This window comes from Olea europaea, chromosome 2, assembly GCF_002742605.1.
Source record: "Olea europaea var. sylvestris chromosome 2, O_europaea_v1, whole genome shotgun sequence".
NCBI lineage: Eukaryota > Viridiplantae > Streptophyta > Magnoliopsida > Lamiales > Oleaceae > Olea > Olea europaea.
The window spans coordinates 14,585,401-14,611,346 of NC_036238.1; the positions used below are offsets into that span (position 1 = coordinate 14,585,401).

The 25,946-nt window shown below is 32.2% G+C and overlaps 1 protein-coding gene and 1 pseudogene across 1 annotated transcript; both read left to right on the forward strand.

Moving 5' to 3' along the window:
* Window positions 1-7,886: 7,886 nt before the first annotated feature.
* On the forward strand, window positions 7,887-15,231 carry LOC111372865 (annotated as a pseudogene).
* Window positions 15,232-15,335: 104 nt separating this feature from the next.
* Window positions 15,336-16,181, forward strand: LOC111375908 (probable pectinesterase/pectinesterase inhibitor 54). The gene is given in 1 exon segment (XM_022998824.1): window positions 15,336-16,181. A coding segment is annotated over 1 exon segment (825 nt). The 5' UTR covers window position 15,336; the 3' UTR covers window positions 16,162-16,181.
* Window positions 16,182-25,946: the final 9,765 nt, after the last annotated feature.

Below are 25,946 nucleotides of genomic sequence, written 5' to 3' on the forward strand. Positions count from 1 at the left end.
AAAATAACTAAATGCCAAAAAAAAAAAAAAAAAAAGGAAAGCAACAAGAGAACATAACACCTAATTTTATGTGGAAAAAACCCTCCAATGTAGATGGAAAAAAATCATAGGGCAACTTCGGCCAAAGCCACTACAATAAACTGAGATTACAATGGTCAATTTCATACCCAAAACCTATGTTCTCAACAAATTGGAAAAACAACAATGATCAACCTCAAGGTAAACAATAATCTCACTCCAAACCACTAGTTTGATAAACTATGTGAGAAACACACTTTGAATACATCTATGAAGTGCCCAAAATACACCACTTAGAGAAATCCTCAATCTATATTTTGTAGAGAAGAATATCTATGTCAATTCACACCTAAAGATGGAAAGAAAAAAAATTTCTCCCTTTACTTTTTTCACTTCAAGTAGCCTCAATTTTCCTCTTTTTCAGCCAAAGTCTGCTCTTCGTCAATTGTGCAGACATGATTTTGGATTATACACTCCAATGTGACTACCTCATATTATAATGGATTGGGCTTTCTTTTTCTCATGGGCTGGAAGCCCATGTAACATGTGTAACTACATGTTAACCGAAATCTTAAATGTAGCTCAATGCTCACTCAAGTATCATAAGTGTTACTCATCCATCACTAAGACGGTATCCGTTTGAAGGCTTTGAAGAAACTGTCCACGTCGTGGATGGGTTACCTCATCCAATTTAACACTTAAATCACTTCACGTCAACAACTCACCCTTTCGAACAACCCTTAACTCTATTAGCATTTCCAAACAACCTGTAACAGATACGAAAATAACGCTTTTTTTAAAATTCTCCATTTTAATTGAAAGGTTGATTACCTCATTCAATTTCACTTCACTGTAAAAAAAAAATTTCATCCATTTTTACAAAACAAGGAAACCCTACTCTTGTCATAAATTTCTTGGACATGAGTGACCTGTTGACTTTCGAGTTTGAAGACAACACCATGAATAAGAATGAATTTTTGCAACCGCAGGGACCACAATGAGGTATCCGTTAAGCCCTACATTTTGTAAATTTAAATATAATGTTTTCTATTGGATTATATACAATAAGTTTTTTTTTTCTTTGGATGTTAATAAATGTTGGATTTTGTGTATTTTTTGTTTCGTTCTCGGACTAGAATTACAAAACCACAACCCTAAGTACTTTTGACAACAACATTTTGGGATAATGTGTGAAATATATTATTTATTTGTTGATTTTTAGTAAATTTTTGTTTTTTAAGATTTTGGAATCTTAATTTTTTGTTTATTTAGGCAGCACATGAGAAAATCCTATATATTGTTTGTGCAAGCTTCAACGTTGAAGACAACATAGTTATTGATACAGATTGTGAACTCAATGATTCTGATAACAAGGTTGATGATGACAATTTTGAAATGGATAACTCTAATCCAAAACATATCTCAGTAGGCTATAACAATATTTTGGGTGAAGAAGACCCATGGGATTTAGTGCTAGAAGAATTGTACTATCCATCTTCTGAGAAGCATGACACTGATTATGCTTCTTAAGAAGAAGGTAATTTTAGGTATCCAAAATTCTGTTCGGAGAAGAAATTGATGTATCCTAAGTTGGAAGTCGTCAAGAAGTTGAAAGTAGTGAAAAACTAATATTAGATTAAAAGTTAACGACGTCATAAGGTTATAAGAGGTACATAAATAAGGATGCAAATGGAGGGTATGTGCTTCATAGACCAAAAAGAAGAGATGGAGAAGCATGACACTGATTATGCTTCTTAAGAAGAAGGTAATTTTAGGTATCCAAAATTCTGTTCGGAGAAGAAATTGATGTATCCTAAGTTGGAAGTCGTCAAGAAGTTGAAAGTAGTGAAAAACTAATATTAGATTAAAAGTTAACGACGTCATAAGGTTATAAGAGGTACATAAATAAGGATGCAAATGGAGGGTATGTGCTTCATAGACCAAAAAGAAGAGATGTACAAATAAAGTCAATCACTCGTACACATATATACAGTAGAGATGGCACAAATAGGCACTATACATACAAGTATCATACTGAGAAATAGTTGGAGAGATTTAAGGTTGATCCCTATTGGAAAACCCAGTAATTTTGTAAAGACAGTCAAAGATGATTTGAAGCTAAAGATTAATATGATGGTTGTATGTAGGACTAAAAAAATATGCTAGATTGTTGATAGAAGGGTTAGACGACATCAGTTAGGGCAACTACGATCATACGCTGCAGATAATGGGTCTACGGTTATAATTGCTGTTACGGATTCAAAATTTCAAGGCATATATGTATGCCTAGAATCATGTAAGAAAAGTTTCTAGGGAGTTGTAGGACGTTGATAGATTTAGATGATTATTTCTTGAAAGGAAGCTTTATGGGCTAGATCCTTTCAACAGTTGGCTTAGATGCCAATGATAGTATATACCCCATTGCATATTCCATTATAAAGAGGGAGAATATGGCTACTTGGGGTTGGTTTCTTAGGCAATTGGGACAAGATCTCGGAATTAATAACAGCAATGAATGGACTTTTCTGAACGATAGGCAAAAGGGGTTACAAAATGTGATTGGTGCTGGCTATTCTCTAGCTGAACATAGTTAGTGTGCGCGACACATGTAAACGAAGTTCTTTAGGAAAGACTTCAAGGAAAAACTCTTAAAGACTACTTATGGCAGACTGCTATATCTACTAAAGTTACTGATTACAAATTCTGGATGGGGGAGATAAAGAAGCTTAGTGAACCAGCCTATGGATGGTTAATGAAAAAGGATCCATCAATGTGGAGTAAGTCTCCATTAAATCCAAAAGTGACATTCTCTTGAACAACTTGTGTGAGTGTTTCAACAAAATTCTCTTAGAAGATAGAGAGAAATCAATTTTGACTATACTGATGGATATCCAAATTAGTTTCATGAAAAGGATTCAAATGAGGAATGATAAGATTAGGAGGATGAAAGGACCATTAATAATGGCATTATGTCCGAAAATAAACGAGTAGTTAAACATGATCATTGACATGGCAAATGAGTGTGAGGTAGAGTGGTCTAGGAGCCCTCGATCATATACGGTATGTCCATCAGAGGAGTATGTTGTTGATTTGCCCAATCACACTTGTGCCATGTAAAAGATGGCAACTATTAGGAATTCAATGTGCACATGAAGTGGCTGCCATTAAAGACCATTACAATAATTCTTAGAGGTAAGCGTACGTTCCTGACTGCTATAAGATAAGAACATATCTAAACTGTTATGAGAACATTGTCAATCCAATAAATGGAAAGAACCTATGGCCTGATGTTGACGCACGCCCAATCGAACCACATGGCTAATATATACCTAAGAGATGAAGAAAGCAAACAAAGGAAGACAAGCTGAAGAAGATGTGATTTCTCAAATTGGTGGTACATCAAAGATGAAAAGAAAAGATGCGGTAGAAATGACTTGCAGTGTATGTGGACTGACTGGCCATATTAATAGGTACCATGCAAGAGATGATGCATCTGTTGAGCTAAGTCACTAAACTTTTCCTTGGAGTATGTTAAGGTTTACTTGCACTTCATTCATAATTTGTTACTATGTTTACCTTTTTTGACAGGATTGTTACAAGAATTGATAAGTTCCATTACAGATAAGGCTATTATTGCAAGGCTGTAATTTATTGAAGTTGCAGTTTGATATTTATAATTGCTGGAATTTGAGAAATTGCTGAGTTTGTTTTCTCTTAAGTACATGCCTTAAATTGGTTGATGAATTTTAGTGTATCATAATTTTTCTTCATTATTGTTCCTGTCATATAACAAACTTGTTCCTCATAGAAGGAGGAATGACATGCCAACCGACCTTGAATAGCCACCAACATCAGAATCCATATTCATGCCTATGCCTGGGATTATTTTAAGTCAATCTGAAACCTTTAATAAGGCAGGACCAGCTTCTGATGCACATGGAAATTAAAGAGACAATGGAAAAGGAGTTACAGGACCCTTGAGGATTCATGATCAGGTTGAGAGCATTTCTTTTGATGAGTTGGTAAAAGACTTAAAAAAAACTGATGCTGAGGAAAAACTCAAAACGGAGAGCAGCAACAACTAGAAATTATGTTTCATTTACTATACCTTGAACCATAAGCAAGTCAAGACACGATTCAACCTCTTATTATAATGCACTAAGAGCATTTGCAAGAAGCAACATCCTCTTTTATTGACAATGGACCAAATGACCCATCAAATTTATGTTTCCTTTTGACTGGCAATGGACCAATTCATTTGTGTTTTTGCCTGCTATTTTTTCAATGGTCTGTACTTGCAAATTTCTTGAATGCTAAACTATGGTTTCCTGATTTCCAATAATGGAAAAATTGGTTCATTTTCTTAGAAATATTATTATGGTAATGGGAGCATTTTTATTTAGTTACTTTTATAGATGGATGAGTCAGATGTTCTCTTTGGGTATGGGGCTGATCCTGATGGAATCCATCACTGAGATTAACATAATAATGGCTTATTAATTTCAAATAAGAAAGCATACTAACAATTAGGATATCGACAAATATTGAAATGGAGATTTACATAGATAAAAAAAAAAAAAAAAATGACACAAAATACCTAATACAAACACTGCATCATAAACCATAGGCCAACAAACAACAAATGCTCTAAGAGGCATTTTGACAAATACTACATAGAAAAAAATCATTCCAATTATTTACCTTCTCCATGGCTATATGCTCAACTTTTTGAACCACCAAAACTGAATAAGAACATTCAGAAAAAGAGCCCAAAACCCAAATTTATAGTTTTCTACGCCTATAAAATATACATCCACGAAACAGCCTGCCCCATTTTTTGTCAACAATTCCATACAGCCTAAGTTTCTCCAAAAAGGCAAAATGTTCCTTCCCGAATTTTTGGATCAATAAAAGAATGACGTTTACAAGAGAAGACTGAAGATTTTGGATTAGAGTTAGGTTGATTAATTTTGAAGTGATTCTGAGAAGAAGGCCTTCAAGTTTTAATTCTCTCAACTGCTAAAATAAGTGTAGCCAAATGTTTTTAGGGGAAATGAGTTGCGATGGCCATGCCTAATGTACATTTTGTTCAATGACCTTCGACCAAAATTATAAAAATAAAAGGAGCTTTAATTATTTGAAAGTGTCAAAAGACTTCTTAACTCTTAACTTATAAAACAGAAATGAAGAAAAAATTGGAGTTTTTTTTCTAAATTTGCTGAAGCCGTGACTTGAACCTCGGATGACAAGAAAATATTTTAACTCAACACAACTATTATGGCAAGTGACGATCTTTAGTTTTTTGTGAGCAAAATATATATATTCCATTTAAAAAAATTGTTTCATTTTCACTTCAAAAATAAAATTTAATTAAAATTAAAATTTAACAATAACCCATCAATTGAACCATTGACCTGGTGGTTTTTTTCGAGTTGATCATCGGGTTGACTCCAATAAATATGCTTTCATGTTCTAACAGCATTCTCTTCCTTTAAATTCAAAAAATCTTCTCCTTCAAAATCATCTTCTCCTTAAAATTTGAACTCTTCTTTTTAAGTCTAAGGTGATCTCTTCTTCGTAATTGATCTCCGGTGCACCCAATGTTTTAACATTATCCACAACTTAGCAATTAGTACTGAGTCATTTATTCATTAGACACCTATTATAACACACGAAATTCTTTAAAATAAATTTTATCGTTATATTTTCAAAAAAAAATGGACAAAAAATATTTTTTAAAAATCTATCTTATTTAGAGTTCAATAATTAGATTTTAATAAAAAGCGATGTAGTACATCGATATTGTATTCATTTTAAAGCTTTTAATTAATAAGCACTATTCGACTTGAGAAAAAATCGATTCGGATAATCCAGCACCAAGATATTGCAGTTTGAATAAATCGTAAAATATAACTTATCAACTTAATAAAAATATGGAATGGAAATGAGTTGCTGACACTTTTTCACTGATTTGCATAACGACATTGAAATCGTTCCTGGAACATAAAACGACTTCGATATTGTTTCAGCATCAAATACACTCCGCTTAACTGATTTGTATAACGACATTGAATTCGTTCCTGAAATACAAAAAATGATGTATATGTCGTTTTGATATCGAACACACATTGATTCACTATTTAAAAGGTTTGGCGCTCGCTATGGAATAAGTAAACAACCTTTATGTCGTTTCAATACAATTTTCGACGAGAATGATATCGTTCCTATTTAATCGTAACTATAATGTCATATATATCGTTTCAGGAGTGGTTACACTCGAACGTTATGACTACAATATTAAATGTAATTGAAATTTACATATTTTCATGAATTTTTATAATTTTCAAGTTTACGTATTATACATGTTTAGAATGTACACACTGTGCATATTCATGTTATCAATTATTTATCGAAGCGTCATTCTTATAATTATCGTTTTTATAATTATCGTTTTAGTTAAGATTTAAACTAAGACGATAGCAATGTTATCAAAATTGTACTGAAACGATAATAGTATCTTTATGTATCAAACCCACAAAATAAGACAACGACATCCAAATCGTTATAGTACAAATTCAATGAGTTTGAAATCATCCCAATTCAAATCACAGTGATAACGACATGGATATCGTGTATTTTCATATAAAATGATATTTATATCATTCTAGCTAAATATAAAGATTCGACAGTTCACAACCACCTTTCTGCTTTCGGCATACGTAGAACGATTGAGAAATGTCATTAAGTGGATTGATACCACTCAAATGACTTAGAAAGAGCGAACGAAAATACTTTATGTCTGAATAGTTCGAAGGTGGTATATAATCATGAGAACAAAAATGTTCTCATAGTTTCTTTCGGGGGAGATCGAACCCACTTAATTATATTTTAATCATCTTACATATGTTAGATGTATGTTTGGTGATCGTGGACGGTCGAATCGTTATTTTTAGCATAAATGATATAATTATCGTTTTATCTTAATTGAAACGATATGTGTGTAGTTTTAGTTATGATTTAAGTTAAAACGATATCAGCATCGTCAAACTTGTATACAAACGATAATGATATCGTTATGTATTAAAATCACAAATAGAGTAACGATATTCATATCGTTTTATTATAAATTTGATGAGTTTGAAATCGTTCCAATTCAAATCACAAGTATAACAACGTAGATATCATTTCTTTTCATATAAAACGATAATTATATCGTTCTGAATAAAAATAACGATTCGGCTATCCACAACCACCTGGCATACCTTCAGCATACGTGGGACGATCGAAAGAGGTCACAAGTGGGTTGATACCACTCGAATGACTTAAAAAGAGAGAACGAAAATAATTTCTGTCGGAATAATTCAAAGGTCGTATACAATTATGTATACAAAAATGTTCTCATAGTTTCTTTTGAGGGATATCGAACCCACTTGATTACATATTTTGATCATCCTGCATATGTCAGATGCATGTCTAGTGGTCATGGACGATAGAACTTCAAGAATCAAGAATGTTTTGGAAAAAAATTTATAAAAATAGAAATGAACGGTCGATTAATATAGTCTTTATGGATCCATTGAGTAATTTTGATCATTTATAATCTCACCACTGTCACAAACTTAGGAACTTGGATTATGAATTATGATGATAAACCAGGAAGTTCGCCTAGTATATAAGACAGCCATTATATTATAGTTTCTATCGTACACACATATATACACACACTTTCGACCTACATCTTAATGAAACTAAAGGAATAAATTGTTTAAAATGTTGGACCAATTGTTTCTATGTAAAAAAGTCATCCACTAGTAGCACAATATTTGACCTGCCATGTCCAATTCCTCTTAGAACAAAGTTGAGTAAGCATGTCCCTCAAGAGAGCTGTAGTACAAAATCACAAAGTAAACATCCAAGTTTCTGAATCTTTATGTTGAAAGCAAGAAAATGAGCAAAATAACACACACGATGATTATGTAATTTGCAGGAAATAATTCCAAATCAATTATCCATTATAAATATAAATGAAATAATAAAAGAATATGCTCCAACAAAGCCAAGGTACTGGTTTCTATTTCAAGGTATTGGTTTGTTCCATCTTATTTGGGAATAAGAACATGCAGTCCACTGATATCTTATGACTGCACTCGTACTCATTTGAAGTTGTGAATAGATTCTTGAATCATTCGATTTTTCCAATTAAATTATGAAAAAGTTGAGAATTGATGTTCAACACCTCTTTGACTTTATCATATAATTCCACATAAGAAATAGTTTTCGCAACAAGAATATGAGTTGTTTTTTCTTTGCCATTCCCTGCATATTTTCATTTTAAACACATTCAACTGACTGCTCATATTCAACTAGAAAACAAACTAATATCTATATCATATTCACGGTGTTCATAACTGTAATTCAATATAAAAATTTCATCAAATTTCAAACATTGTACAGTACTGATAACGATATGTAAGTTGTTATGGATTACAGAAAATGGCATGTAAGTCGTTATGTACAGACGAAAATTAAATGTATGATTTACAGTAGACCAATAAAAAGAATAGCCAAACATGTCTTTGCAAACTTACATTTTACTCTAATTGATACAGATGATGAGTAATGAGAAAAGGGTTTGAAAGTAACCAATATCAAAAGTCTAATCTAATGATAAAATTAATTCAAAATTATTGTTCACAAATAAAAATCATAAACATATATACAATAACATGAAGAAATTATTCAAAAAATGAACAAAGAAACTAAGCTAAAAATTGAAAATTACAACAACCCCTTCTTCCCCCAAATGCCCAACAATAATATTGCAAGATTTTATCACTTACTTCAACCAAATGAGTGTCCAAGGAAAATGGAATGTAGAGTTTATGGTTTCATTAAGTAGAGAAAAAAGGGGATGACAAAGAAAGGAATTGCATACCTCTACAGCCGATTTGTGAAGAGCAAATGGAAGGAAGATAGAATTTAATTAGGGTCAAAAGGGAATTGAAATGGGAATTAGGGCAGCAATGTCTTTTTTGTATGTAAGGTCATTTTAGTCATTTACAAATTATATTTTTCATTTTCCATATCTTTAGGCCTTTTACTCAAAGAACTTAGTTTGTGAACTTTTTAAACTAATATTTTGTTTGACTAGACTTTTTAAATGAAAGCCCCATGTTTTTAAGTGTAGGTAGCCTGGTAAAGGCTGTGTAGAAAGATGAGTTGTTGGCGTAGAGTGTTTTAATGGTTAAATATTGATGCGCCAATTCTCCATCTATCATGCAGACATAGTCATGGCAAAAAAATTCGTCTCGTCCCACCCCATCCCGATGGGGCCCTGCCTCAAATAGGGCAAAAAAATCACCCCGAACGGGATGGCGGGTGGGGAATAGTGAAGGGGAAAAAAGATTAAAAATAATTTTATTTTTAGATTCACCCGTTAAAAGCCCATTTTGAATTTGTATTTTATTCTCTAATAATAACATAACTCGAAATTTTGAAAATGTAAAAATAAATAAATAAATAAATCGGGCAAGAAATGGGGCAAAAAGTTGCCCCACCCCATCGAGGTTTGGGCAAGATGGGGTAGATTCGATTGCGATTGAATATTATGATCCTTAACCCTTCGCCCTTACCAAGTTGATAATCGAATCGATTTTCAAAACATTGGTCATTTTTCCTTTCATTCCTGCTTGAGCATAAAATTAGTGAATTTAGAAGGAGAAAATCCTTACTTTTTTGTGAGAGGAATTTGTTAATCTCATTTCGAGATAAGATACATACCTTATGAAGCAGAAGAACCAAAAGTAGATCTTAGTACTTATGCCAGTCAAACTTGTAAACTTTTATATTGTGCACGAGTTCAACCTATTTCATTTAAAGTTATAAGAAGACGAATTTCATTATATGCAATCTATTGTGCTCCACTACACATTGTTCAAGTAGAGCATGTTTAATTTTTAAGTATATGACTTACAATAGATTTGAATAAGAAAAAATATCATGTATAATGAAAAACGAAATGTCAGTAAAGATCCTGTTCAATTTCAACTTACTTCGTTTAAAACGTAAAGGAAGATGAATTTCTTTATATGCAACTTCTTATGCTCTACTATACACTGTTTAAGTAGAGCATATTTGATTTTTAAGTAGACGACTTACCATTGATTTAAATAAGTTAAGCCATTTTGTATAGCGAAAGAAGATATGCAAATCAAACTCGTCTTTTAAAAATTAATTGAAAGCTTATAGAAAAATTACTACAAAGTATTAAAAGTCTGCAGTAAAATGGCTAGGGTTATTTTAAGAGACTCCAGACTTTTTTTTCTTAAAAAACAATTGCTTTTGTTTAAAAGGACCAAAAGTCGTTTGAGAAAATGACTCCAATCGTTTAAACTGACCAAAAGTTTTGCCCTTTATCACTTTTCAGAATGTCAGTAAAAATAAATAAATAAAAATCAACATGTTTTCACTTGTAATATGAATTAAACCAACTTGGAAAAACGACTTAACATTCAAAAAAACACGAATTACATAATAAATTTGGTATGAAATATCACAACAAACTCACATAAGACATCGTAATAAGTTGAAATAAAGTTACATTGTTAAATTGTTGTTGTCTTGAATGTGATCTGTTATAATTTGAGTAAAACTAAATATAACGACAGAAGCATAAAAAAGAAGAAGAAGAAGAAGAAGAAAGCTGGAATGAAGAACAAATCAAAGACAATTTGGAGTAAAATTAATGTTCATTTTTGAGAAAAGAGTGTTATTTTTATTGCATGTAAAGGACTTTTAAGATATTTTAACAATATAGAAAAGGATAATTTAGACATTTTAACTTCAAAAAGGCCTTAAAAACTTATTTGGAGGAAGTTACGCCTCAAAAAGTTTTAAGGCTTGACTAGGCCGTTTTTACGAATTTCCTTTATTAATAACTCCTTAAAAGTGTTTTTCATTTAAAGAGCCTATTGAAGGTACTATGATATGAGCTCACAAAATTTTGTCAGAATTAATGTTCAGTCAATAACTTAATAAAAATAAAAATAATATAGACTTTCGTGATGTACATGAACAATTTATTGTTGATCATCGATGACAAACGCACCAGTGGTGATTTCCAATGATATTATCGACGACGGTGTGGTTAATAATTGATAACAAAGTGAATCAATGATAAATGATGATAATTGCTGATGATTTCAAAATTCCTTATGAAATCAAGTAACAAATATTAATTTTTGCTAGAACCATCTTTAAAATCAGTTCAATCAGTGGCGAAGTCCGCTTAAGTACTCACTTCCGCTTCGCGGTAAACATAGAACATGTAATAGCTTTAAAATTACATCAGGACTTCGTTCTATAAATTAAAATTAAAAGATTCATTTTAAATTGTATATTAGGTGAGCTTTTTTTATTATTGTACTGGTTTGTGTGACGATTTTATTTTTACTACCTCTTGTTTTTGTTTAGCAATTTAGCACTATAGTCGATCCGTGCATTCTTGTTAGTTTTACTTACAGCAAAATTCTACGTAGCTCTTATATACTAACAATATGTCGAGTTTAATGTCTAAAGATGAAGGTGATGGAAAAAATTCAAAATGACATACTCGGTATTGGATAAAAAAATTCTCATCTAGCAACTAAGAACAATTAATCAACGGTCATTAATTCCTCCATCAGATATTATCTATATTCAATTTGTTTAAAATTAGGAAAATTTACAAATACATTCTTTATAGTTGTAATTACAATTTCTATACGTGTTTTATGATTTAACATTTAATATACTACGTTTTGCATAATCTGGACTAAGGATAAATTAAACCTAATATTTGCTAACCTATTATTTAATATAAGCATTTGATTATTTCATTAAAAAAAAAAGTATTTATTATTGTGTTTGATTACAATTACTAAAACAGACATTGAAAGACCATATGTACTAATTTTTACTGGCTATGCTGTTAAAAAATAATAAATAAATAAATAAATAACTGCTAGTTTTATAAATACATGTTATGATATATAATATTTACATAAGAACATATATACACAGTACTTATACTAGAAGGAAAAGATTAACATAAAGATTCAAAAAAAAAAAATTTATAATATAGATAAAATCAATTTTGTTGTAAATAAAATAGTATTTGTGAATAACCATTATATATTTGCAACTCTAGTTATTACGACTCTTGTATTCCTTTCGGCCGTAATCCTTTCTCGTAAATAGGAGGATTTAGTTTTCAATAAAATACACAAAAATCTATTGACTCCTCTAATTTCTTCTCTTTTCTCTCTATTTAATTACAAATTTCTCATAATCCATAGATGTAAAATATCCACAAACCTAGGACAAAAGGATTATTATTTTATGAGGGTTAAAATTGGTATTTTAAATTATGGGTAATTGAAGGAGTCAAAGGAAATATCTGAAAATCTTACGATTGGTTTGCGTTTTCGTTTTCTGCATTGAGAGACTATTTTCGAATTATAAAAAATGTGTTTGATTTGTCATTTTGAAAAATGATTTCTTAAAATAGAAAACTAGAAAATGCGTTTGGTTTAAAAATTTTAGAAATTATTTTATGACATTTATTCAATTAATTTGATTATTTAGTAAAACATAATAATTTTAAACTAATACATTACTAGATAATATATATTTTAATCTTGGTGAATTTACTTTTTTTTCTTGCTATAAATAAAATAATAATTAATAAATTTTTAGAAATTTTTTTGACATTTATTCAACTAATTTGATTATTTAGTAAAACATAAAAATTTTAAGCTAATACATTACCAGATAATATATATTTTAAACTTGGTGAATTTACCATTTTTTCTTGCTACAAAAATAAAATAATAAATGTTAAGCAATTGTTTCATGACATTTATTCAATTAATTTGATTATTTAGTAAAACATAATAATTTTAAGCTAATACATTACTAGATAATATATTATAAACTTGGTGAATTTACTATTTTAAAAGTACTGCTGAGCATCCCTAAATTCCCTAAAAAAAAATTTTAAAAAAAGCGTGTTATGAGAGTTTTCCACGTTTTGGGTTTTTTTTTAACTGAAAACGCCCAAAATGAAAAAAAATCGTTTTGCGTTTTCAATTATAAGTTTTTCCCTGTTTTCGAAAATGAATTTTCTAAAACGAGTGACCAAATGTGTTTTGAGCGTTTTCAAAAACTAAAAACAAAAAACGACTCGAAAAAGGTAAAAGGAACACCCCCTAACATTTTTTAAAGTTCACTAAACTTCTCAAATTGGTTGTTTGATAATTAGAAGTTAAAGCTCTAAAAGCAATGCCAAACTGAAACTTCCTTTATATAAAACACTATAAAATTCTCCATTTCATCAAAATATATTCATCAAATGGGAACCTCAAAATGCATTGTGCTTTTGCTAATGGTAATATCTGGTTTCAGTACTGCGTCATTGGCAGCTTATGAAGAGGATGTAAGAATAAAATGTGCCTCCACCAGATATCCTAACTTGTGTGTAGAAACCTTGACACGATTAGGCTCATCTGGAAATCAACATTGAGATTCTGCACTAGTTAACAAGACAATATCAGAAATCAAGGTCCCGATTTCAAAATTTGAGCAACTCAGCTCCCGTTTCGTCTCTGAAGATGCCCAACTTGCTCGAATCATGGGTGCATATCGTTGATTCTTTCAAATTTACAATTCTTGTCATTCTTCCATTTTTTTTTCTTTTCAACAGCTAGGCGATGAGTCTGTGTTAAACTAAATTTTGGGCTGCCTCACAACTTTTGGCCCATATTTTTTAGCATGGACCAGGTCATCTGTATTTGGGCTGATTAGTTTTCAACTGTTGAAGATTTTAAAGAAAATGTCCTTATGCAAACACGTTTCTTATTTTGCCTCTTAAGGATTGAGTATCAGCCGTACAAGTGACTGATACTCATACCTTGGATCCTGACTCTTTAGTTGACCAGATATTTAACTTGGTTTGGCTCTTCATTCTCGATTATGCTTCGTGACTCTCTCTCTCTCTCTCTCTCTCTGCCTTTTCCCTTTCTCTAAGTGTAGTTAGGTTTATTGATTTCTTTCTCTGTAAATCTAATATTCATCTTAGTGGTGAATCTTTCATATAACCGTGTAAATGAGAGTTGAGTGCTTTCATTGTAGAGGCTGATCTTTGTGATTTCCTATAGGAAAGAGGCTAGAGAGATATATCGAAGAAACTTTCTGCTTTCGTCCATGTTGTAACATTTTTTTGGTTCTTCTTAGTAGATCTTGAGCTATATCTGTTTACAGATGCTCAACGGGTGATTAGGTCGAAAGGCTGAACATCTGGGCCCCTCTTTGGGGCAAAAAATTATCGTGTTGTTCTTTTGTTGTTTCTGCAATTTATTTTTAAATCGACAAAGCCACGAAATAATTCGATCTGGACCTTTACAGTCTGCATTCGATTCCAACTGCAGATTTGAAATGGGTTCCAGTTTCCAGTTTCTTAATTCTCAGATCATTTGACTTTTTTCTGCCTGAAAATATGCAGATTACTGTCATGAGCTCTTGACAATGTTTACCAAATGGCTTAACTGTTCTTTGAGGGCACTTAGGGAATCACCAAGAAAGCGCAAGGAAGAGGTCCAGACATGGCTGAGTGCTGCTATAACTTATCAACAAACATGCAAGGATGCAGTAGAGGCTGAGGCTCCAGCAAATGTCTTCCTAGTTGAAATTTCCAGGAAAATGGACTATCTTGGACTATCTTTCTGAAGTGACCAGTAATCCATTGGCCCTGGTGAACCAAATCCCAGGAAAGTCAAAAAACAAAATTTTCACATGCCGGTATCTTTTAGAAGAAGAAGTTTTCCCGCCTGGGTACCCAGGAGTGATAGGAAACTGCTTCAACGTGAAAAAATAAAAGCAAACGTTATAGTTGCCCAAGATGGCTCAGGGAACTATAAAACAATCTCAGCTACCATCCAGGCCACCAACGGGAATCGATTCATAATCTATGTGAAATCAGGAATTTACAACGAAAAAATTAACAGCAACGAAGATGGGATTATGCTAATTGGTGATGGAAAATACTCAACTATCATTACTGCAAATAGTAGTGTGGCTGGGGGGTTTTCAATGCTACTGAACACTGCTACATTTAGCGAGTCCTCTCTGTACTCTCTAGTTACTTAAAATTAAATCTTTTAGTCATAAATTTAATGATATAGCTGCCATTAACGTCCTAAAAGTATCCCTATTTTTTCATTCTTTAGCTTTTTTATGGAATTCTAATTTACATTATTAGCTAATACTATTTAATGCGCAAAAATGACCCTTTTCTGTGGAACTTTCAATTTAGGAGATCTAAAGACAGATTCCAACAACACCGGAAGTAGATTGACAGTCATCTTTTTTAATTTTTTGTCAGAAACTACAGGAAATGGGTTTATAGCACGAGATATTGAGTTTCAGAACATGGCAGGGCCACAAGGAGCACAAGCCGTTGCACTAGCTATAGCCTCAGATCGCGCCGCTCTGTATAGTTGTAGCATTTCCGGTTACCAGGATTCGCTGTACGCAGTCTCCCTTCGCCAATTTTACTGCGAATGTGACATATACGGTACCATAGACTTCATTTTTGGGAATGCTGCTGCTGTAATCCAAACTAGCAATTTGATCCTTCTCCAACCAGCTGATGGAGCATACAACTTGATCCTGGCAAATGGGCGGACCGATCCAGGGTAAAACACAGGAATCTCTATCCAAACCTGCAGGATTACTTTCAGCTCAGATTTTTTTCCTATTAGGCATTCCTACAAATCATATTTAGAGAGGCCCTGGAAACCGTATTCCAGGGCGGTTGTGATGGAATCAAATATTGGTGATGCAATTGCACCGCAGGGATGGATTCAGTGGCCAGGGGGAAGTTTTTCTTCCATTTCAACGCTATACTTTTCTGAATATGTAAATACAGGCCTCGGAGCTAGTACTTATGGGAGAGTTAATTGGCCTGGTTTTCATAACATTGAAGTAATAGAAGCCTACAAATTCACTGTTGATTTCATTGATGGAATGGGTTGGTTGCCCGATACTGGAGTCCCTTTCTTGCCTGGTCTCGGTGGTCCAATTGCGGCGGACTATAGCTTGAATTAATACAGTCTAGAAATAAGTAATTAAATGAGTCATTTTTTGCATGAACCTTTAGTTAAAACACCCAAGAGTAGACAAAGTAATAGTATATACGTGATATGTAATTATTATTCCTCTGGTGGAAGTAATAATAAATCCTTATTTTGATTTTCATTATTCAAGTTTTTGAATTCTCTGCAAAAATTTCCGTCACATTTAACTGTGCTTCTTAGTACAATTTGTTGACATAGAAGTAGAGGTGTCAAAATGGATTGGGCAAAGCTTGAATCTAGGCTCGGATTGGCTATTTCGATTACCGGTCCAAGTTTTGATTAGGTAACATTTTAAACGAGACTAGAGCGGATCAGTCCATGGCTCGGCCCAAAAGCCAGCCAATCTGATAATTTAAATTTTTTATTTTAAGAAATTTTGAATTTCAAAATAAAATGAAAATTGCCTGTTTTAATTTAAATCAAGGCAGAAAGAGTCAATCACGGCAGAACATAGTTTTCAATCACGGCAGAACATAGGTAAAATTCAATGATGGTACAAGAAACTCCGAAGAAGAGCAAAATTCAAAGTTTGAGGACCAAAAGGTAAATACTCAAAAGTTATATCTAACCTCACGATGAAAATTCAAGAGTGCTCGGAATCAATTGGATAAAGAAATACATCAAAAAAATGAAATATAATAAAAGTATGAACACACATCAAGTTCCAACCGGAAAAAAATTATGCATCATTTTCAGACTCGTATTGAGACCCATTTTTGACATAGCAAATGATCAAATTTGAAAATGGTATCTTAGGACAAGTTGTAGTCCTTTGAATTATCTTTCTAACGCATCTTGAATCGCCTCAATTGAACATCAAAAGAAAACGTTATGGCAAAAGATTGAATGATGTACAGTGCAATCGAAGCTAAAGACGGTGTCCAGGCGCTATGTTTCTGATTTTTCTTCCGAAAGTCGACGCTCAGGCACCCAATCGCAAAGCCTAGGCGCCTCGCTGATGTCAAATAGGATTTCAAGTGAAATTCATCTTTTTAAAAGCCCAACTCAACTAATACTTTTCCAAAACTTGAATAAGATACAAATACAACCCTAGAGAAGAGAATTGAAGGAGTGGATTCCTCACATTGAGAGGAAAAAAACTACAACTTGAGATTGAGAGAACAAGATCAAAGAGGAGAAGAACACATAATCATTAAGATCAAGTAGCAAAAGCTAGGGGTTGAAGACTCTTGAGGTTGAAGAAGATTCTTAGTGCCAAATTTAATTCTTTCCATGATCAATATTTCAAAACCCGGTCATGAACTCTATACTTTTTGTTTTTCTTCCATCATCATGTGTAGCTAAATTTATTATTAGTGCGAACAATGTAACTTTTTGAAACACTTTATTTCTTTTATTCAAGATTTAAGTTCCTTTATGCATATGTGTTGATTTTAAATATGTTTTCAATGCTTTGAATTCTTTGGCCAATTATTCAATGATTTTGTGAACAATAATTACGTAGAGATGGGGGTTATTTATTTAGACCACATATTAAAATTCTGTAAATTATTATAACGTGTAGAGATACCTATATTAATTACTGCAATCATATATGAAATCTTGGCACCAATATTTCGTTTAACTAAGTTTGATTCGCATAGAGATATGGAATTAAAGTAGTTAAATAGGCTCATTGAGAACTCGAAATGGGCAAATTGAATACAATAGGAGAATTCGACCCAACACTACCTAAGACTTTATGAATCTTAATTTAAGACTTAAAGGTGATCCATAGGTAAAATTGTTCCGCTCTAATATCCATTTATTATTTGAATTATCAATCAATCTTTGTGTGCATCCACATATTGTTAAGTAGTTGGATTAAAAATCAAATCATAAAAATCTTTATTTGTTTTGTTGAATAGTAGCTAGAAAGAAAAATTAAGTTGAGTGCTAAAGTATAGTTCTCACGGAAATGATAATTCGGATTCATTTGTCCACTTACTACTTGTTACGATCCGTAGACTTGCGAAAATAAAATCAACAACAAGTTTTTGACATCTTTGCTAGGGACTATTTACTTCTAATCTTAATTTGTTTTATTTTCAACTGCTATTTGATTTGTTTATTTTATTTTATTTACAAAAAAAGTGTTCGTTGTATGCTCCGTATTCAAGACAACGATATTAAACAGTTTAATTTGGAAATAGAATGTACCTTCAGATGAAGACGCAAAGAACAAAAATAAAAATAGCAACATCAAATGGCTAACAATCTAAACAGCCCTATCCCTATACACCAATTGAATAGATGGCTGCGAGAGATCAACGACAAGAGCAAAGGGAAATAAATGAAGGAAACTTACTGGTATTTATGTTTTTGGTGCCTATAACAACACCCGCACATTCCAATATTGTGTATCCAAATTTTGGGGTGAACAACTTTCAGATAAGAGCAAACTGGATTAATTTGATGAGCAATACTCTAAAATTCTACGGGCTACCTCATGAGAACCCAAACACACATATCTCTACATTTCTAAGGAATTCTCAAAATTGTCATGCTCCTGGGTTTAATAAGGACGCTATCAAGCTGTGATTATTCCCTTACATACCAAGAGATGCAGCATTGGAGTGGTTAGATGCTGAACCTCATGGAAGCATTACTAAATGGGAAAAACTAACTAGGAAATTTTGCAACAAATTCTTTCCATTGGCTAAGGAGACAAAAATCATATTGAATATTCAAATCTTCCAACACAGAGATGGGGAGAGCTATCCGAAGTATGGAACAGGTTCAAGGAATTGATGAGGAAGTGTCTAAATCATGGGATCACTATTGGAAATCAAGTACAATATTTCTACACAGGGACTTTCACCACTGTCCAAATCTCAAGCAGATTACTCTGCAGGCGGATCGATCATTGGGAAGTCAATGCAACAATGTATGGATCTGTTTGAGTTTATTGTCACTACACATTTAATGTTCTCATCAGAAAGAGTGGTACCACCAATAGCAGCTGAAATGTATGAATTAGACAATACAACTTCTACTAATGCACAAATTGCTGTTTTGACGAAACAGGTGAAATTACTTGTAAAATTGCAAACACGTGGAGCAAATGTAGTGATGACTAGTTCAACTTGTAAAAAATGTGAGAAAAATCACACTTCAAAAAATTGCTTGGTGCTTGCTTTTTGGGAGGAACGAGTAAATTTTATTCAAAATGACTCCCATAATTTCAACTCATGTGGGATCAATTTCCAGCAAGAAAGAAGACCAAATTTGGTGGAGATGTTTTCAACAACATGCGCAGAAGACGGACAATGTGTTTTAGCAAATTGACACAAACTTTTAAAATCAGCGGGCATCCATCAAGAAATTAAAGACACAAATTGGTCAGATAACACAACAACTTGCAGAACGCCCACAAAGGACATTACCAAGCAATACAATGATAAATCCTAAGGAATATGTGATAACAATTAAAGTAGTAGAGAACGATCCACCCAAGGCCCCCATGAACGTTAAAGCATATGTATCCCCACTCTCATTTCCACAATGAGTTCGAAAGAAGTCAATAGAGCAACACATTCATGCCATAACTACAAAAAGGAAGGTAAAATAACCAGAGATTACTGCAAAGAAACCCAAAAGAAAAGATGATCTTGATTTGATTGATAAAGTTACAATGGTAGAAAAATCTGCCAAAGTACCAAGTCCAGTCAAAGCATACGTGCCTCCCATTCCTTTTCTTCAAAAGCTCAAGAAGAACAAACAAGCCACAAAATATGAAAAAAAAAAATCTATGTTCTCAAAAAGCTCTAGATCAATATTTCGTTCATTGATCCAATATTACAAATCCCGAACTACACAAAAATTTTGAAAGAAATGATGACAAAGAAAATAAAGCTTCCAAAGTTTGAAATTGTGACATTAACGGAGGAGAGCAGTGCAAAAGTCCTAAACAAATTGCCACCCAAATTGAAGGATCCAAATAGTTTTACTTTATCAATTTCAATTGGAAATTCCTATTCAATTAATGCATTGTGTGACACATGCGCTATGTTTCAAAATTTTCTTTCGAAAGTCAGCGCTCAGGTGCCCAATCGTAATGACTAGGTGCCTCGTTGTAGTCAAATAAGGTTTTCAAGTGAAATTCATCTTTTTAAAAGCCCAACTCAACAAAAACTCTTCTGACTAGCATCTAAAAGTGCTTTAAAAAAATGTCATTTACAAGACATTTTACATTCATTTTGTATAAGTTCACTAATGTTAGTCTCTAAGTTCAATTCTCTTGCCATAAATTCAATTTGCATAAATCCATGATTAAAAATTCAATTAATCAAAATATATATTTAAATACATGTTAGCGTGAGTAATATACTTTTGAAAGAGTATTTATTTGATGTATTTCATATGTATTTTCAATGTAGAACGAGTGGAGCAAGTGGAGGAAAAAATGTTGATAAGTCAAGAATGATGAGCTGTCTCGAGTAAAGATGTAGTTCCCTCAATAAAATGATCATAACTTGATATGCGGGTTATTTGTTTAAACCACGAATTAAAATTCGATAAATTAATATAATGTGTAGAGATATATATATTAATTATTACGATCGTATATGAATTCTTAGAACCAATCTTTTATTTAACTAAGTTTAATTCACATAGAGATATGGAATTGAAGTCGTTAAATAGGCTCAATAAGAACTCGAGAGAGGTAAATTGAATTCAATAGGAGAATTCAACCAAACACTACCTTATAATTTATGAATCTTAATTTAAGACTTAAAGGTGATCCATATGTAAAATTGTTCCGCCCTAATATCTGTTTATTATTTGAATTATCAATCATTATTTGTGTTCATCCACGTATTATTAAATAGTTAGATTAAAAATCAACTCATAAAAATCTTTATTTGCTTTGTTGAATAGTAGTTAGAAAGAAATTAAATTAAGTGCTAAAGTATAATTTTCACGAGAACGATAATCCAGACTTGTATGCCTATTTACTATTAGTTACGATTCGTACACTTATGAAAATAAAATCGACAACAACTCTCTTGAACCATCAAACTGGAGTGGCCTGCCAACGAACAACCCAGTTCATCCAGGCTTGAACATGTTGTCGTTTTTGACTTGTAGAAATTACATTGTGAGCCTCCTTTTTCAAAAAACATTAAAATATGCCCTAATGTTATTCTTGATGGCAATAACTATCCACTTTAATCAAAACTTTAAGGAAAATTAGCGGAAACGGTACCCAAACCATTTCCAAAATTGTGTAATTGATCCAAACCTTTCAAAAGTGGTGCAAATGGTCCCAAATCTTTGTAGTTTCATAAGCAGCACTTTTTAAATTTAAACTTTTGCTTTGGCTAATTTTTGCTTAATCTTTAGCATCAAAAAGGCAAGTTGGAAAGCTCGGAATGGGAAGGGATGTGAAGAATTAGAAACTCTAAGGGTGTGTTTGATAGCCTCGCATTTTTCCATGGAAAATAGAAAATCAATACCATTTTTCAACTTTTGTAGTGTTTGATAGGTGAAATTTTCATGGAAAACGAATTCCACCTTTCTTGGCCACGTCAGTATTTTCCATCAAATCCTTGAATTGGAATTCTCACCAATTCCAATTCTCGATACTATAGCGTTTTTTTTTTCACTTGATTTTTATTTATTTATCTTGTTGACAATGGAAACAAAATCTAAGAATTATTGTAAAAAAATATTTTTCTTTAATTGATAATTTTCATGTAAAACAAAGCCAAATGAACACCAAAAGATAGATTTATTATTATTATTTTTTATTTTTATTTTTATTTATTTATTTATTTTTTTGCAATGGAAACAAATTTCACCTCCAATACCAATAAATTCTATCTCTTTAACTGATAATTTTCATGTTAAACAAAGTCAAACGAACACCAAAAAATACTTTTATTTTAACATTTTTCACGTGAAAAATTATACGAATCAAACACAATAATTTACAGTTCACAGGAAAATAATTTCTAGATAATTCAGTTCCCTGAAATTTATTTTCTTTCTATCCAAATTCCATTTTCACAATCAAATGACCCTAATCCTATTCCACTGAAAGTAATCAATAAATAGAAAGAAATAAAGACACACCTGATTTATAAAGGTTTGCTTCTATGTGAGATTCATCTTTCATCACCGTCAAGGGCGGAACCAAGAGGGGACAAAAATAATTTTTAATACTGAGGTGACACATTGGAAAAAAAAATCCACTAACAAAAATGGAATTTCATCAAAATAAAAATTCCCTTGTACAGTTAATTGGGCCTGGGGGCAAATTTGGGCCCTTCACCCAACTCACTATATTAATTCATTATGATAAAAAGAAGTTTACATGAGAAACTCACACATCTACCTTATCTAATCTCTTTCTCTCTTTTATAATGGTGATCAAAAAGTCTAATTAAGATTTCCTATTTATGAGACAAAGTAGAACAAAATTAAAATTTACAATGAAACAAATTCCTAAACTATTCGTAATGAAATTTTGGTCTAGAGGCTTGCCCCCCACACTTTCAAGAGAAGGACTTCTTGCCCCCTTCCAACCCAACGATGATCTCACCGTAGAGATCGATCTACTTACTAGTTATGCGGAATGACAATAATTATGCTACAAAACTTAAAAAGGATAGTGCATGAAGAAAAAAAAAATTTAACTACTTTTTCTTTTTCTTTTTCAATTTTTTTTTTGGTACTTGCACTTGCTTTTGAGATCCCATGAATCAATAGTGTGTATGATTAATTATTAATGGTCATCATAGAAATTGTGATTATTTTAACAATTATCCATTTGTTTTTTTTGAAGTGAATCACTCCATCCAATTGGCACATATCAATTGGTATAGAAAGCGTGGAGGAGATTTTGCTAGTTTATGAGAATTGTGAGTCATAGATTAAATTCAATGTTGGGTTTAATTTTGTAGTCAATTTCTCTTTCATGTCTTTTTCCCACTCTATCGTTATGCAAGATTTGGATTTGAATTTAAATTCAAATATATTGGCTGTATAATTGAATGTGTATTCTCTTGTTTCATTTGAAGTTGGAGAGTTGGGATATAGGAGAGAGGAACTAAGTGGAAGAGGTTAATTTCTCTGATGAAAAAAATTGTTTGCCTCCGGCAGATTCTTTTCTTGATATATCCATTATCATTTCCTTGGACGACAGCGTTTTAATTTGGTGTAGTACAAATTTGAGCTCAACATCATAAGATACATTGGTAGTGAGGTCGAAGAAGATTTAAGTTAGTTTGTTCAATTTTTGTACACATTTGAAAGTTTATTTGCTGCATTGTAATTATAATAAATCATTGTATACTACAGTTCTAATGCATTTTAGTAAGCTATGATGGAAGAAAGATTAGAGGCTATATAGTATACAAAAAATTATGGTGTTTTTAAACAGTAATATCTAGTGCCCTTCATTCTCCATTGAACCACTCTTGTCAAGAAAAATAGGTGAGCCTAAAAATAGTGAGAATCATCTTCCAGCTGGTACGATTAATATTCCTCTTTTTTATGAACTATTTCATAAACATGGTCTCGAGAAGAAAAGAGTTCTTGTTTTACTTGTTACTAGGCCAAAATCATTGGTTTTGCTTATTGATCTTGTTGATGCTGGGTTGCCTCACTATTATTAGTATTGGGCTATTATGTTTGGAATTGGGCTGTTGCAACTGGACTTCCGAGTTGTGATGGATCGCACCTTATAAATGCGACTTAGCCTCTCTTAAATGAATGAGATCTGGCCCTACATGTGGCCACTCCTAAATTGTTGGATTTGAGTAAGTCTTGGATGATCTTTTAGCTCCCAAAAAATGCGTTCATTTGAGTGTTGGCTTAGCCCCGTTTGTTTCTCATATTGTTTCTCATTTTTTGAAGAATGATAATGAAAAATATGGGCGTTACGGCTCCACACAAGATATAAAAATTTAAATTTGGTGGCTTGATGTGATGGATAACGGTTATATTTTTCATTTTAACGAGGAACAATGAGAACCAAACAATGGGCTTGGTATGTTCGGTGTATTTTATAGGGTTCTCTCTTTGGTTTTCTATACTTCTTCGTGATTCAATCTTTGTACTTCTTTGTGAAGGGTTCTTAGTTGTATTAGTGTATATATTAAGATATTGTAAGAAGTATAGTCTGTTGTAATATAGAGAGGTAAGATTCGGATTTGTTCATACATTTGTACATATTCTTGGTTGATTCGAGTGAATCTAGAACATAATCTATTTTGTAGATGCTCAACGTGGTGATTAAGTTTATTGGCTAAACATTCGGCCCTGGTGGTTAAAATCCTTTTGTTCTTGCTAATTTTTTTTTTTTTTTTTCAACATCTTTCCCGTTTTTAAACAAACTGGAATTATTTGAGAGTTTCTCATGAAAATTTCGTTTTGAAAAGGTATTTGTTTGATTTGCCTTGATTCAACCTTTGGTTGGATTTTTTTTTAAGATCTTGTATCTTCTGGACCTAGATCTGAGAGATCTTCTTTGATACTTTATTGTTCTTGAGGTTAAATTTGTTTCTCCTCTAGAATATCTTTTGACTCGCCCCTGATCTTGAAAGATCTGGTGTTATTCCACTGAGTTCTAGCGATTTTGCTATTGACTCACGAATGAGCATGGTGATGCCTGTAACTTGTATTGAGAAATGGTTTGTTAAATTGACTCACTCCGATTCGACCGCTTTCTTGACTCATTTTTGAGTTTGTAATAAATTATTGTGACTCGTTCTTGAACTAATTGGAGTTCTTGATTCAATTTTGGAATTCTTGCATTCCACACTTCTTTCTTAAATTTTGAGATTTCAAACTCTGGTATAAACTTCTCAACCCTCATTTCTTCCTACTACTATCAAATTGTTTGTTGGTCATTTTTGTCTTGGTTATTACTTTTCTTTGTCCAAGATCTCTTGTAAGAATCTGGAAATTTGAAGTAGTAGTGGATTTACGGATTATCACTCCTTAAACTTGACAAACTGACTTTCATATTTGATAATTGTTTTACAGCTTCGATTATTGTTCTATTATAAATTCTGTATATTTGCATACTTGATTGTATAACCTGTTTTACGATACTATCCAACTTGCATGATAAGTAGGCTTGGATATTCTTCTTTAATCTATCCTGAAACTTGGACACACTATAATTCTATCACATTACTTGAATCATTTGTACTCTGTGTGTTGTATAATACTGTTGGTGTGATCTTATCTGCCAATATGACTACTGCACAAAAATTTGAAATTGAAATTGAAATTTGTAATGGTACTATAGATTTTAATCTCTGTCTCCAAAAATTGAGAGCTCTATTATTACAGCAGAGATGTGCTGCTGCTCTTAATTGCACATAGGCTACTGAGATTAGTGCATATAGGAGACAAGTGTTGGATGAGGTTGCTTAGAGCTTTATTTTTCTTCACTTATCTGACTAGAGTTGGACAAAACTTTCAAATCGAACCGACCGAACTGAACCCTAACCAAATCGAGCCCGACGGTTCTTCTCAAATTAAATACCCGAATAGGTATTATTTGAATCAAGAACCGATAGGTACGATTTGGTTCTGGTTCTAGACTAAGACTTGAAGAACCGAATAAGAACCGAATTTTCTTAATTTTTTTAATTTATTTATTTTAAATAAGCAAAATTATTTTATTTTTTCTAAATAAATTTGTTAACTAGTTAATTTAGTTCAAATCACAAATTTTGACTTTTTCTATTTCTAATTTTCAATTCAAAATCAACTTAATCAAATTGGCCTCAATTTTAT